A 15,955-nucleotide genomic window follows, 5' to 3' on the forward strand; every position below is an offset into this window, starting at 1 on the left:
CCCCCAAATGTTTGATGTAGTGTAACACACAGAACTGTTTCCTTATCAAAGTTGTTCATGTATTTCATTTAACCTTTATTGGCATTTGATAATAAGATCTTACCGCGTGGTATTTCAAAAATATCTAACTTAGGACACTGCAGTTATATATCAGTCCACATTTATCAATACAACTAAATCAAACTCTAAAGTTTAAGCATTTTATTTTCTCATAAAGTAAACTGCCCAGGATGTTGATGAGTGGACTAGTGGTTAAAGTAAGAGCGGCTGGCAGATAGTTAGATAGATAGATAGATAGATAGATAGATAGATAGATAGATAGATAGATAGATAGATAGATAGATAGATAGATAGATAGATAGATAGATAGATAGATAGATAGATAGATAGATAGATAGATAGATAGATAGATCTAGCTCCAGTGGAGTGGAAGTGAGATCTAATCACAGAGTTATTACATAAAAGGATTGAAGTCCACTTTTAATGCTTGGGCAGGAAAAGAGAGGAGAGACAGTACAAGGTCAGATTATACAATGTCTGTGGCCAAGGGCACAGAATGCTACTACCCGCGCAGGGCGCAAGTGACGGGGTAGTGGTAGGACTGGCATAGAGAGAGTCAAACACAAGTCTATACTGTACATAGCAAGCTGGACAACGTCATACTCATATGACTGGTAACAATTAAGCTAGTGTCTTCCAGGTCAGTGTGTGCTTGGTACCTAGTCTCCTTCCATTTCTTTCAAAACAGATCTTTGTCAAAGACAAGTATGAAAATGTTTGACGTATGACGTGATTTGTGAGGAAGTTACTTGAACATTATTGCTCACCTCTTACACACATCTAATAACTCTAACAACTCTAAACCTCTAATAACGTCTAGTTTTATGTCCCTTTACTCTCTCTATTACGTGGTGCTAAAATGAAACTTTCCTCTGCCAAAACAAGCTGTTATTTAATGAGGTCTTACCAAGTTAACATACTGCATTTATTACTGTGCGACCATGTAGAAAAGCAGGTCTTGCCAAGATAACATATTGTATTTCTTACTGCTGTATGGCTATCCGCTAATGGTTCTGCCTGGTTCCTGGAGCTGACCCTGCTGACCCTGCAGGAAAGATGAGATATGTTGTGAAAAGCGCCGTCACTATGACGTTATGACACTGGCACTGACAAGTGGTGGAGGGATGCCAGGGAACAACACTGCTAAGATACACATGCCACCCTTCTCTAACATAGCACGCCAGGCAACAGCCAGGCAGAGAGGGAGCAATCTGGCACTTCTCTCTTAGAGACTTAGAAATGGCAGAGAACGGCAAAAGGACCATTAGCACGCATAGCTACAGCGCTAGTCTGAACAAATCTATTGCCAAATAAAATCTCTCAGTCTTAATTAAAACAGTTACATCCATGCCATGTCAGTTAGGTTACATCCATTCATGAGAGGATATGGAATAAATCCAATTGATTGCAGCATTTACATTGGACAGTAAAGTATCATACAGTGTTAAATACAAATAATTATCATAATCAGTTTGACCGAACAGCCAGTCTTTTTTACTGTAAATTGACCTTCCTACGACATCCACTTTGGCAGCACAGAAATTCTGATCTGAAGCCCATCCGACTGTGACCCGGAGTAAAAAAAAAAAAACACGTCTGAAATGAGAATCAATAATAAATCTATACATAATACAGTACATAACAGAGGAACGCAGCCAGACGTTCTCTAAACATTTGAGGTGAATCAATCAATCCCAGTGCACAGTAACAGTGCCTTGATTTACTAACACTGCTTCTTTTTGTGTCAGTCAGCCATTACATGTAGCCAACTGCTGATTGTTCCTGATCAATAGTCTCTCCTCCCTCTGGGATCAGCTTGCCTCTCACGTTACGGTAGCTGTAGCTGAATCTGTAGCCTGTCAAGATTGCCCATGCAGTCAGATGGCTATTGGCTACACTGTGACATACTGCAACTCAGTGAAATCACCACAGAGTGTGTTGTACGTTCTGATGCATGGCTCAACCTCGGATGTACCCACACATTTAATAATGTTAGCTGCGTCTAGCATTTAATATAATAATGTTATTTAGCAGACATTTTTATCCTTATCAACTTCCAGTCATGCATGCATACATTTTACTTGTGGGTGGCTCTAGGAATCAAACCCACAACCCTGGCGGTGCAGGTGCCATGCTCTAGTGCCATGCTCTACCAACTTAGCCATCATGGTTCACCCAAGTATCTCATAGCATCATTAAAAAAAATTACACAAAATAAACACACGTTTTACACAAAATAAACACACATTTTGTAAGAAGTGAGAAAGAGCAATATAAACTGCCTCAAGCTGGTTATGCTAATTTCTTGTCTTTATACAGTACATTATATGCATAGACACTAACTGAATACGGAATGACCATAATCCTAAAATTAATGTTTAATACTTCAATTAAAGAATCCTTTCCTCAGACTATCATGTAATGCCACACCTCTGATCCTAACCTGCCTGCATCTGCAGGGAGTTCCTGGAAGCTAAGCTTTGTGAGGAGAGATTGAGCAGCATGTCCTGCCCTCCCTCTCTTTCTCCATCACTCTCTCCCCAGTCAGAGCCTGTGTGGTTAGATTCAGTGATTCAGCACGCATTGCCTGCATGTCGGTGGAAACACCGGGCTTTACAGGCCTTCTAAGAGGATCATTTTTAAATCCACTAAAATCTGTTGGCCTCTTTACAATGTTTCAGCCGCTACCGCTGCTCTGCTCACATGACATTCATTCTGCAGGCAGGGGTGATTTTAGAATAAAACAAGGCACTCTTGTAACGGTCGTCGTACATAGTGGACCAAGGCGCAGCGGGTTGAGTGCTCATAATGACTTTTATTGAACACAAACAAAACAAGAAACCGAACATGATTGCAGGCTAAAACACACAGCTATGCAAACAACAACTTCCCACAAAGGGACAGGTGGAAACAGGCTACCTAAGTATGACTCCCAATCAGAAACAACGATGTACAGCTGTTCCTGATTGAGAGCCATACCAGGCCAACAAAGAAATACACAACATAGAAATACAAAACAAGAACATTACCCAAAAACCCCGGAACACATAAATCAAACACCCCTCTTACATAAATACATATCCCATTAAACCCCGAACCACATAAAACAAATACCCCCTGCCACGTCCTGACCAAACTACAATAACCAATAACCCCTTATACTGGTCAGGACGTGACAACTCTCATCTGCATTGTGAACACCCTGGCCTGGACTGGTTGGCAGTGTGCAGAGCAGAGGTCCCTATGGCCAGTGAATGGCTAGCCAGTTGTCCATCTAACCGTGATGAGAGTGAGGTGGGTATCGAATGAGTCAATGGTGTTTGTAAAATAAAATAAAAATCACAACAAATAAATAAATAAATATATAAATGTTGGCATGAACATGTTGTGCTGTGATGCAACCTGAAAACATCTCAAATAAACAATTAATGGGCTCCCTCTCACCCCCTCTGAGCTAAAGGAAACTAAACTAAACTACCTGACTCCCTTAAAGTAATGCTACCTGCTCCCCATTCATCATCCACAGCTTATTGCACATTATGCAATAGAGGAAGAAGTAATTGCCTCTGAAAGCCCAGCATTTGATTGTTTTCTAATTAGATTTCAACAAAGGAAAATAACTGCTTAATGAGATGAAGAGAATAATTGTCTGTGCTGTTGCTCACTGTGTTTATTGTCTTTGTCTGATTACCCCAGCAGGAAAAGGCTGGTGGTTGTTGTGGATGATAATGATAGTGGAGTAACAAAGCATAAAAACAGCAGGTGAGGCCTGACCCTAGGGTTATTCTCATTTTATTCTCATGCAAAAGTGACATTCAAAGTGTAAACATGGAACAAAGCAGGAAGGCAGCTGAGCTGAGGGATCTTAACCTCTGCTCTGCCTGAAGTGGCAGCAGGTTCCTCAGTCACAGCTAATTCAAATCATTGAAGTCTACACAATGGTGGCTTTGATGGAGATAGAAAATAGAGGTCTTTGAATCAAATTTTATTGGTCACAAACACATGGTTAGCAGATGTAAATGCGAGTGTAGCGAAATGCTTGTGCTTCTAGTTCCGACAATGCAGTAATATCTAACAAGTAATCTAACAAATTCACAACAACTACCTTATACAGACATGTGAAGGGATGAATAAGAATATGTACATATAAATATATGGATGAGCGATGGCCGTGCGGCATAGGCAAGATGCAGTAGATGGTATAGAATACAATATATACATATGAGATAAGTAATGTAGGATATGTAAACATGATTAAAGTGGGGTTATTTTAAAATGACTAGTGATGTCACGTCCTGACCATAGAGTGCTCTTATTTTCTATGGTAGAATAGGTCAGTGCGTGAATGGGGGGTTTATCTAGTTAGATTTTTTTCTATGTTGTGTTCTAGTTTCTTTTTTCTATGTTGGGGTTTTTGTATGATTCCCAATTTTGAGGCAGCTGGTCATCGTTGTCTCTAATTGGGGATCATATTTAAGTAGCTGTTTTTCCCACATGTGTTTGTGAGAGATTATTTTGAGTTAGTGCATGTTGCACCTCTGTCGTCACGGTTTGTTGTTTGTTTATAGTTTTTGTTTGTTTGGCTAAGTTTCACTTTGAAATAAATGATGTGGAACGATATTCACGCTGCGCCTTGGTCCGTTCCTACACACACGCGTGACAGAATCTCCCACCACCAAAGGACCAAGCAGCGTGCCCAGGAGGAGCAAGGATCCTGGGCCCTGGAGAAAAGGGAGTGGAGGACATCCTGGACCTGGGAGGAGGTAATGGCAGGGGACAAGACCCTGCCATGGAAGCAGGCGGAGACAGCGAGAGAGGAACGGCGACGATATGATGAATTAGCACGGCAACGACGGAAGCCCGAGAGGTAGCTCCAGATTTTTTTTTTGGGGGGGGGGCACACGGGGAGATTGGCAGAGTCAGGGTTTAGACCTGAGCCAACTCCCTGTGCTTACCGTGGGGAGCGTGTGACCAGTCAGGCACCGCATTCATAGCCCGGTGCGCTCTGTGCCTGCGCCCCGCATTTGCCGTGCTAGAGTGGGCATTCAGCCAGGACGGATTGTGCCGGCTCAGCGCTCCTGGTCACCAGTACGCCTCCTCGGTCCAGGATATCCTGCGCCAGCTCTACGCACTGTGTCGCCAGTGTGCCTTCATAGCCCAGCTCGTCCTGTGCCAGCGCCCCGCACTTGCCGGGCTAAAGTGAGCATCCAGCCAGGATGGGTTGTGCCAGCCCTACGCTCCAGACCTCCAGTGCGCCTCCACGGCCCAGTATATCCTGCGCCAGCTCTACGCACTATGTCGCCAGTACAGCCTTCACAGCCCAGTTTGTCCTGTGCCAGCGCCCCGCACTTGCCGGGCTAAAGTGAGCATTCAGCCAGGATGGGTTGTGCCAGCCCTACGCTCCAGGCCTCTAGTGCATCTCCCCAGTCCGGTGAGACCTTTTCCGGCTCCACGTACGAAGCCTCCTGTGATAATCCATGGCCCGGGGCCTCCAGTGATAATCCATGGCATGGGGCCTCCAGTGATAATCCATGGCATGATGTTCCACGGCACAGAGCCTGCAGCCAGGGTCCCCGGTCCGGAGCCTCCAGCGAGGGTCCCCAGTCCGGAGCCTCCAGCGATGGTCCCCGGTCCGGAGTCTCCAGCGACGGTCCGCTGTCCGGAGCCTCCAGTGGCGGTCAGAATTCCGGAGCCGCCTCAAATGTTGGCGGATCCGCAGGATGAGAGGGTTCTTTTTTCTATGTTGGGGTTTTTGTATGATTCCCAATTAGAGGCAGCTGGTCATCGTTGTCTCTAATTGGGGATCATATTTAAAGTAGTTGTTTTTCCCACCTGTGTTTGTGGGAGATTATTTTGAGTTAGTGCAGGTCACACGCTCCCCACGGGAGTGACAGGGAGTTGGCTCAGGTCTAAACCCTGACTCTGCCAATCTCCCCGTGTGCCCCCCCCCCCCAAAAAAAATCTGGAGCTACCTCTCGGGCTTCCGTCGTTGCCGTGCTCTGTCGTCACGGTTTGTTTGTTTATAGTTTTTGTTTGTTTGGCTAAGTTTCAATTCAAATAAAAGATGTGGAACGATATTCACGCTGCGTCTTGGTCCGTTCCTACACACACGCGTGACAAGTGATACCATTATTAAGTCAATTTATTAAAGTGGCCAGAGATTTGAGTCTGTATGTTGGCAGCAGCCTCTATGTTAGTGATGGCTGTTTAACATTCTGATGGCCTTGAGATAGAAGCTGTTTTTCAGTCTCTCGGCCCCAGCTTTGATGCACCTGTACTGACCTCGCCTTCTGGATGATAGCTGGGTGAACAGGCAGTGGCTCGGGTGGTTGTTGTCCTTGATTATCTTTTTGGCCTTCCTGTGACATCGGGTGCTGTAGGTGTTCTGGAGGGCAGGTAGGTTGCCCCCGGTGATGCGTTGTGCAGACCGCACCACCCTCTGGAGAGCCTTGCGGTTGAGGGCGGTGCAGTTGCCGTACCAGGCTGTGATACAGCCCGACAGGATGCTCTCGATTGTGCATCTGTGAAAGTTTGTGAGGGTTTTGGGTGACGAGCCAAATTTCTTCAGCCTCCTGGGGTTGAAGAGGCGATGTTGTGCCTTCTTCACCACGCTGTCTGTGTGGGTGAACCATTTCAGTTTGTCTGCGATGTGTAGGCTGAGGAACTTAAAACTTTCCACCTTCTCCACTACTGTCCCATCGATGTGGATAGTGGGGTGCTCCCTCTGCTGTTTTCTGAAGTCCACGATCATCTCCTTTGTTTTGTTGACGTTGAGTGAGAGGTTATTTTCCTGACACCACACTCCGAGGGCCCTCACCTCCTCCCTGTAGGCCGTCTCGTCGTTGTTGGTAATCAAGGCTACCACTGTAGTGTCGTCTGCAAACTTGATGATTGAGTTGGAAGCGTACATGGCCACGCAGTCGTGGGTGAACAGGGAGTACAGGAGAGGGCTGAGAACGCACCCTTGTGGGACCCCAGTGTTGAGGATCAGCGGGGTGGGGATGTTGTTTCCTACCTTCACCACCTGGGGGCAGCCCGTCAGAAAGTCCAGGACCCAGTTGCACAGGGCAGGGTTGAGACCCATGGTCTCGAGCTTAATGACAAGTTTGGAGGATACTATGGTGTTAAATGCTGAGTTGTAGTCAATGAACAGCATTCTAACATAGGTATTCCTCTTGTCCAGATGGGATAGGGCAGTGTGCAGTGTGATGGCGATTGCATCGTCAGTGGACCTATTAGGGCGGTAAGCAAACTGGAGTGGGTCTAGGGTATCAGGTAGGGTGGAGGTGATATGATCCTTGACTAGTCTCTCAAAGCACTTCATGATGACAGAAGTGAGTGCAATGGGGCAATAGTCGTTTAACTCAGTTACCTTAGCTTTCTTGGGAACAAGAACAATGGTGGCCATCTTGAAGCATGTGGGGACAGCAGACTGGGAAAGGGATTGACTGAATATGTCCGTAAACACACCAGCCAGCTGGTCTGCACATGCTCTGAGGATGCGGCTAGGGACGCCATCTGGGCCGACAGCCTTGCGAGGGTTAACACGTTTAAATGTTTTACTCACGTTGGCCACGGAGAAGGAGAGCCCACAGGCTTTGGTAGTGGGGCGTGTTAGTGGCACTGTATTGTCCTCAAAGCGAGCAAAGAAGTTGTTTAGTTTGTCTGGGAGCAAGACGTCGATGTCTGCGACGGGGATGGTTTTCTTTTTGTCATCCGTGATTGACTGTAGACCCTGCCACATACGTCTTGTGTTTGAGCCGTTGAATTGTGACTCTATTTTGTCTCTATACTGACGCTTTGCTTGTTTGATTGCCTTGTGGAGGAAATAACTGTACCGTTTGTATTCCCTCATGTTTCCAGTCGCCTTGCCATGATTAAAAGTGGTGGTTCGCGCTTTCAGTTTTGGGCGGATGCTGCCATCCATCCACGGTTTTCTGGTTAGGAAAATAGTCAGTGGGTACGACATCTCCGATGCACTTGCTAACAAACTCGCTCACCGAGTCAGCATATGCATCATCAATGTTATTGTCTGAGGCCATCCGGAACATTAGCCAGTCCACGCGATCGAAGCAATCTTGAAGCGTGGAATATGACTGGTCAGACCAGCGTTGGATGGACCTGAGTATGGGCGTTTCTTGTTTAAGTTTCTGTCTATAGGCTGGGAGCAACAAAATAGAGTCTCATGTTCAGATTTGCCAAAGGCAAGGCAGGGGAGGGCTTGTATGAATCGTGGAAGTGAGAGTAGCAATGATCCGGAATGCTACCAGCTCGTGTCGCACATTCGATATGCTGATAGAATTTAGCAAGTCTTGTTCTCAGGTTAGCTTTGTTAAAATCCCCAGCTACAATAAATGCAGCCTTAGGATGTATGGTTTCCAGTTTACATGGGGGGGGGTTGTTACTATAATCAAAGAGAATTCTCTTGGAAGATAATGTGGTCGGCAATTGATTGTAAGGAATTCTAGGTCAGGTGAACAAAAGGACTTGAGTTCCTGTATGTTGTTGTGATTACACCATGAGTCGTTAATCATAAGGCATACACCCCCACCCTTATTTTTACCAGAGAGATGTTTGTTTCTGTTGGTGCGATGCATGAAGAAACCGGGTGGCTATACCGACTCTGTCAACATATCCCGAGTGAGCCATGTTTTTGTGAAACAGAGAATGTTACAATCTCTGTCTCTCTGGAAGGCAACTCGTGCCCTAATTTCGTCCACCTTGTTATCTAGATATTGTACATTGGCAAGTAATATGCTCGGAAGCGGTGGATGGTGTGCTCGCCTTCTGAATCTGACCAGTAGGCCGCTCCGTCTGCCTCTCCTGCGGCGACCGCGTTATTTTGGGTCGGCCTCTGGGTTAAGACCCCATGTCCAGGGTGGAGGTTCGAACAACGGATCCACTTCGGGAAAGACGTATTCCTGGTCGTAATGTTGGTAAGTTGACATCGCTTTTTTTTTTTATCCACTAGTTCTTCCCGGCTGTATGTAATAACACTTTAGATTTTCTGGGCTAACAATATAAGAAATAATACATAAAAAAACAAATAACTGCATAGTTTCCTAAGGACCTGAAGCAAGGCGACCATGTTTGTCGGCGCCATCTTGCACAGGCGCCGTCATGATCACATCTGTCACAGTCCATACCATTCACCATCCACCATTTCATGCACTCATGTTATTGTGAAATCAAAATAAAAAGGTGAGAAGTGAGGAATGTCTGAAACCTGACATAAAAGCAAGGCTTTCATCATAAATGCTACTTCTTTGGGGCATGCAGGCTGCACAGAATCATTTTAGATGGCCTACATTTTGAAAGGACCGCTGCAGTTCAGGCATAGCTCTTGGTTCAGCTTCAGTACTTTTGTTTTTGTACCGTGAGGGCAGTTTTATTTACTTCATGGTGCCATAAACAATCTCCTCTGAGAGACAGCTATTTTCCATTGTTTTGGAGAAATGGTCGACTGGCTGAACACAAATTAGGATGTGGTCCAGCTATCCAGTCAGGTTCCATCTGTAACTTGAAGTCAAGAAGCTTCATATCCTATTCTAGGAGAGCTTGGATAAACGTCCTGGTTTTCTGAATAGGCCTCATTTATATGTTGTTGGTCCAGGAGGAGAATTGCATTAACTGAAGCTGATCCTTTTTACATGGCTGAATTGGGAGCAACCACTAGATGCAGCAAATCTCATTCACATCCTTCATTTGTATGAATGTCACATCAATCTCCAACCATGCATTGGCATACAGTGACATTAGGTTTTATCATACACAAATTAGAAACAGTCTCATGAAAGCAAGGTGAATAAAGCCGCTCTGAGCAGTTAAAAGCCCAGTGCAGAGAAAAAAAAGTGATTTTCCTGTGTTTTATATATATTTTCACACCATGAGGTTCGAATAATATTGTGAAAATACCGCCTGAAATTCCAGCCGCTTTTGGTTCGATGGAGTTTTGGCCATAGACCAATAGCACCTAGTTTTCAGTTTTCCCATTCCCACTCAGACCACTCCCAGACTGTCCTAGCAAAATGATTGCTTCAGAAATTGCTCTTTGCTTAGAAGCTATTTTTGTTTGTTTCAATTAAAATTGTCAAACATAATCACAGTAAGGTACTTAATTGTTACCCAGAAATGATTTGATATTGCGATTATAAAAGTCTGTATTGGACCTTTAAACTTCAACACAGTCAGACTGGGATATCTGTCTCACTCCTCAGTCCTCAGACACCCACATCCCAAGGAGCCTAGTCCCCATCGGCAAGGCTCTCCATAACAGTTTGTGCTTATATGTGTATGTGTGAGCACGTGCGTGATCATGCGTGTGTGTGTGAATGTGTGTGTGTCAGAGATTAACCAACAGCTGACCTGCTTCTTTCTTTCTCAGTGCTCACACAGACTCAGGGCTCCTGCTTGTCACAATGCAGCCATTTCATGCCATGTGAGGACTGAGCAGGTCTCTTTCCGCCCTGGGCTGGTCCCTTCTGGCTGCAGAATAATACTGACACAACAACAGTGGAGCGCACCACTGTGACCAGCTGCCAGACTGGTTTTTTATTTTATTTATACCTTTATTTAACCAGGAAAAGCCCATTGAGACCCAGAGTCTCTTTTTCAAGGGAGACCTGGCAAAGAAGGCAGCAACAATCAATACATTACAGAATTAAAACATACAACAACATGATCCAGCTTTAAAAAAGCATTTACACTCTTCTGTAACAGTCTTTCATCAACATTTTAAATTAATTCAGTGGCACTGACATATCTACAGTAGACGAAGCATGGATTGTAGACTATTCCATGCCTCTGGTGCACAAGACGAGAAGGCAGTCTTGCCTAATACTGTAAATGTCCTGGGGACTTTAAGTAGCAACCACCTAGCAGACTGGGTATGGTAACTGCCGGTAGTGAAGGAGACCAGACTACAGAGATAAAGAGGGAGTTTACCCAGAAGGGCTTTGTAGATGAACACATACAAATGTAGCTTTCTGCGCATATAAAGTGAGGTCCAACCTACCATTTAGTACAAGGTGCAATGGTGGGTGAGTGACTTGGCATTTATATTAAAGTGCAAGGATGCATGATAAACAGAATCCAGTCTCTGGAAGACAGAGGAGGCTGCATGCATATACAACGAGTCACCATAATCAATTACAGAGAGAAAAGTGGCCTGAACAAGATTCTTTCTAGCCATAAGCGGGAAGGAAGCCTCATTACGAAAATGAAAACCCAATTTCAATTTAAGCTTCCTCACAAGATTATCCATATGAACTTTAAAGGACAACTTGTCATCCAAACAAATACCTAGGTATTTGTAGGATGACACTTTTTTAATGGATAATATGACAATGCTCTTCTCTGGCTGAGTGCGAGCTCAGGTAAAGGTCATGAATTGAGTTTGCTGTACATACAAGACCAGTTTGAGACCATAAAGGGAGGCCTGCAGTGACTGAAAAGCAGTCTGGAGCTCTTCAACAGCCTGAACCAGAGAAGGAGCACATGAGTATATGACTGTATCATCTGCATATAGATGTAACTTTGCTGGTTGCATCTCATTTCCCAAATCATTAATACAAATTGAGAACAACACAGGAGCTAGAATGGAACCCTGGGGCACACCTCTATTAATCTCAAGAAAGCCAGACTTGTCATTGTCAGCATATACACATTGTCTTCTGTCAGAAAGATAGTTCCTAAACCAATTTACTGCCCCTTCACTGAGACCAATGTCACTGAACGTGTTATGTTACTGAACAATGTTCATGGCCAACTAAATCAAATCAAAGGCATTTGCTCTCCTCTGTCACACCACCTCATGTCAGGGAGAATATTCTTCTCAGCCCTAAGTTAGTAATTTATGCTTTGTGGGTAACTTCAGTAAGGAAGTGTTGTAATATAATTCACAGCTGAGTCAGGCTTAGTTTTGTCATGTCACACTCACTGGGTGAAATGTGTTTCTATTCATCAGACCAGAGGTACTGTGTTTGGCAGTAAGGCTCAGACATAAAACCTATGGAGTGTGATATCTTGGTCATTGGACTGTACTCTTGCCAAATTGAGTAGAGAACTGAACTAGGACAAACAATAAGTGGTACTGATGAATCTTGAACAACTAAGGCAAAACTTTCTCAAGTTGTTATCCTCAAACACTCAATGTCTTTGTGGCACTCACTCCCTGGCAACTACTCTGTAAGGAACTCTAATGGGATGTGGCAGATGACTAAACAACTTATCCACCATCTTTGTTCACAGAGCATAACAAAAACATGGCACTGCCGCTGCCTCAAGCTGTGTCTGTGTAAACTGCATATCTAGCACGGGCCTTAGTGCTCAGCTCACTGAACCAGACAGAGACATGGCAGGTCTCCATCATCATTCATGCACAGTGCATAACGCTGGGACAGATACAGATTTAGTTTAACAGGGACATTAATTCTACCTCAGCACAAACCTTTTGAATGTAACATTATGTATAAATAAAGACCTTCAGAACAATACGTTTTACTGTTACACTATTTCTATGATCGATGCTGTTTTATCCATGGTACTTTATTGAGGCAAATCTGCTTCAAAGTTTTGAATAGAAAGCAGTGGTTAGAATTCCTTAGTAAAAAAATATGTTTGATGCCTGATAATGAAGGATATATCAGGAATATTTTATATGTAGGCCTATTTGCTTATCTCATCAATATGCGACGACCTTCACACAACCTCATATTGAAGGTGAACTCACTCACCTACAACACAGAGGCAAAACATCAGCAAAGCCACTTTGGAAACGCATTAAACCTCCACAATGACATGATGCAATGTTTGATTCTGGGTTTTACCTGTGAAGTGCGTTTCTAACTTACTTGTATGAGCTGCCAACAGTAACTTCCTGTTTTAACTGCCTGTTTAGCGCATCTAGTGCCGCCCTGCCTCTGGCCCCTGCCGCGTCTTCTCGCTCCACTTTGATGCTAACTTTCTTTTCACCCTCCTTCTCTGCAGGTTGCTTTCTTTTACTCCCTCCCAGGATTTCCTTTTCTTGCAATTTGTCAGCAATTTCGCATTTCTCCACACCGATGTCAACCTCCGCGTGTTTGGACCTATCCTGGACGCGATCATCGCCGATGGAGATGGAGGGATTGGGTCTGGGAATCCAAGGATGGTCACTCCTTTTAGGAATGGGCCACGGCTGGAAATCCTTCTGATATTGTGTCTTGTTATTAAAAGGGATCTCGGGAGTGTGATATTCATTCTTAGGTTTACAGGATGGCTCAGGACGCACTTTCCAGTGCTTAAAGTCTTGCCGCATTACAGAACCACACGCGCGCTCCCCAGACGCGGCTATACCGGGGTTCGCACGAGCCGCTACCGCCTGGTCGCTGTGAATGGGTTGCGTTTCTATGGCGACTGCGCTCGCTTGTGCCTGGTTATACGGCTGTTTTTGTTGGTGCTGCAGCTTAAGATGCTGCATCTCCGAGACATCGTACCTGGTGAAAACCAATGGCACAGAAATGTCCCCCTTGTCCAGCTGGTTCCAGAAGCGGGCCATACAGCACGCCCTGGTGATGCAGGGCCACGCCATGATGTCGGTTATAGCTCAGCTCCTGCGCGCGATACAATTTTTCAATATGCCACGGATCCGAGCAGGGAAAATGACTGTCTCTCCTCGGCTCTTGATGGGCCCCGGTATCCTGCTAAAGAGGAACAAAATGTCCGAGTTATTGAATGGTGCAATCTCCGATGTTTAGCGATAATAGACGAATGATAAATCCATGATCCAAATATGAAGATTACTGTCTCGGATGTTTTCCTTTTGCGCTGCTCTCAGCTCTGCCCGTTCTGTCCCGTCATGCACATTGCACTACGACAGGACACTGCAAGGGAAGTCTGCCCCGCCCGCGCGCTAGCATCCCCCCATGACAGGATGCTCAGAATTTAAGCAGAGAAATATCACCTGGCATCGTCATCATCACGCAATGTCTGCAGTGAAGAGACGTTTTGAAGCTTCAACTAATTCAATTCCATTATAGTTTTGTTTCCATACGTTCATACCAAGTTACCAAGAATTTGCTAGTAGTAGGCTCATTCACGTAGGCTACAATTGAAGAAGGTAATTAAGCATGACAGGTTGATGGTGTGCTTCAGCCTTATAAATAGGGAATAAACTGAGCTGTTGTCCATACTGCAATTGGATGACATTTTTTTCTTTATTTATGTGTTATTGTATGGAGGCTTTGGAGTAAGGCTTTACTTAATAATATGTTTTAATTCCAGTTTGGCCACATATTAATAACTGACATGTTGCATTCCCTTCTCCATCTAAACCAAAAATCCAAGTTAAGAGAATAGGACTAAAATCAAATCAAACCTTATTTAAAGTGTGTTGGATTTGATTTAGTCCTATTCTTTAAATACGATTTTTGGTTGGGATGGAGATGTGAATCCAGCATATCAATTATTAATTTGTAGACAAACTGGAATGGAAGCTAGTCTCAGGGAGTGGCACAGATGATGGAACTATCCAAGCAGAAGATAAATGTCCTTTAAATGTTGATATTTGGTTGCGTTGACAGGCAAACACAATTCAATATCCTTTAGAAACTAATTATGTTGGATTCACATCTCCAAAAATAAGTTCAAAATGGGATCAAGCCAGTGCCTCTGATGGAACTATCCAAGCAGTACATACAGGTGATGTCTGAAGTTTACATACACTTAGGTTGGAGTCATTAAAACTCGTTTTTCAACCACTCCACACATTTCTTGTTAACAAAGTATAGTTTTGGCAAGTCGGTTAGGACATCTACTTTGTGCATGACACAAGTCATTTTTCCAACAATTGTTTACAGACAGATTATTTCACTTATAATTCACTGGATCACAATTCCAGTGGGTCGGAAGTTTACATACTCTAAGTTGACTGTGCCTTTGAACAGCTTAGAAAATTCCAGAAAATTATGTCATGGCTTTAGAAGCTTCTGGTAGGCTAATAGACATCATTTGAGTCAATTGGAGGTGTACCTGTGGATGTATTTCAAGGCCTACCTTCAAACTCAGTGCCTCTTTGCTTGACATCATGGGAAAATCAAAAGAAATCAGCCAAGACCTCAGAAAAAAATTGTAGACCTCCACAAGTCTGGTTCATCCTTAGGAGCAATTTTCCAAACGCCTGAAGGTACCAGGTTCATCTGTACAAACAATAGTACGCAAGTATAAACACCATGGGATCACGCAGCCGTGATACCGCTCAGGAAGAGACGCGTTCTGTCTCCTAGAGATGAACGTACTTTGGTGCGAAAAGTGCAAATCAATCCCAGAACAACAGCAAAGGACCTTGGAAGGATGCTGGAGGAAATGGGTACAAAAGTATCTATATCCACAGTAAAACGAGTCCTATATCGACATAACCTGAAAGGCCGCTCAGCAAGGAAGAAGCCACTGCTCCAAAACCGCCATAAAAAAGCTAGACTACGGTTTGCAACTGCACATGGGGACAAAGATCGTACTTTTTGGAGAAATGTCCTCTGGTCTGATGAAACAAAAATAGAACTGTTTGGCCATAATGACCATCGTTATGTTTGGAGGAAAAAGGGGGAGGCTTGCAAACCGAAAAACACTATCCAACCATGAAGCACGGGAGTGGCAGCATCATGTTGTAGGGGTGCTTTGCTGCAGGAGGGACTGGTGCACTTCACAAAATAGATGGCATCATGAGGTAGGAAAATGATGTGGATATATTGAAGCAACATCTCAAGTCATCAGTCAGGAAGTTAAAGCTTGGTTGTAAGTGGGTCTTCCAAATGGACAATGACCCCAAGCATACTTCCAAAGTTGTGGCAAAATGGCTTAAGGACAACAAAGTCAAGGTATTGGAGTGGCCATCACAAAGCCCTGACCTCAATCCTATAGA

At 44.2% G+C, this 15,955-nt stretch overlaps 1 protein-coding gene across 2 annotated transcripts in view; it reads right to left on the bottom strand.

The window, feature by feature from the left end:
- The window catches only part of LOC106567950 (microtubule-associated protein 6 homolog), a 36,819-nt gene extending 22,888 nt beyond the window's left edge, over positions 1–13,931 (bottom strand). For both annotated transcript variants that reach the window (XM_014137866.2, XM_014137865.2), the window contains exon 1: positions 12,912–13,931. In XM_014137866.2, the coding sequence (XP_013993341.1) occupies positions 12,912–13,627 (716 nt within the window). In that variant the 5' untranslated portion in view covers positions 13,628–13,931. The remainder of the gene's footprint in view (positions 1–12,911) is intronic.
- Between the last annotated feature and the right edge of the window lie 2,024 nt (positions 13,932–15,955).

The sequence above is a fragment of the Salmo salar genome, chromosome ssa13 (assembly GCF_905237065.1).
Source record: "Salmo salar chromosome ssa13, Ssal_v3.1, whole genome shotgun sequence".
Taxonomy (NCBI): Eukaryota; Metazoa; Chordata; class Actinopteri; order Salmoniformes; family Salmonidae; genus Salmo; species Salmo salar.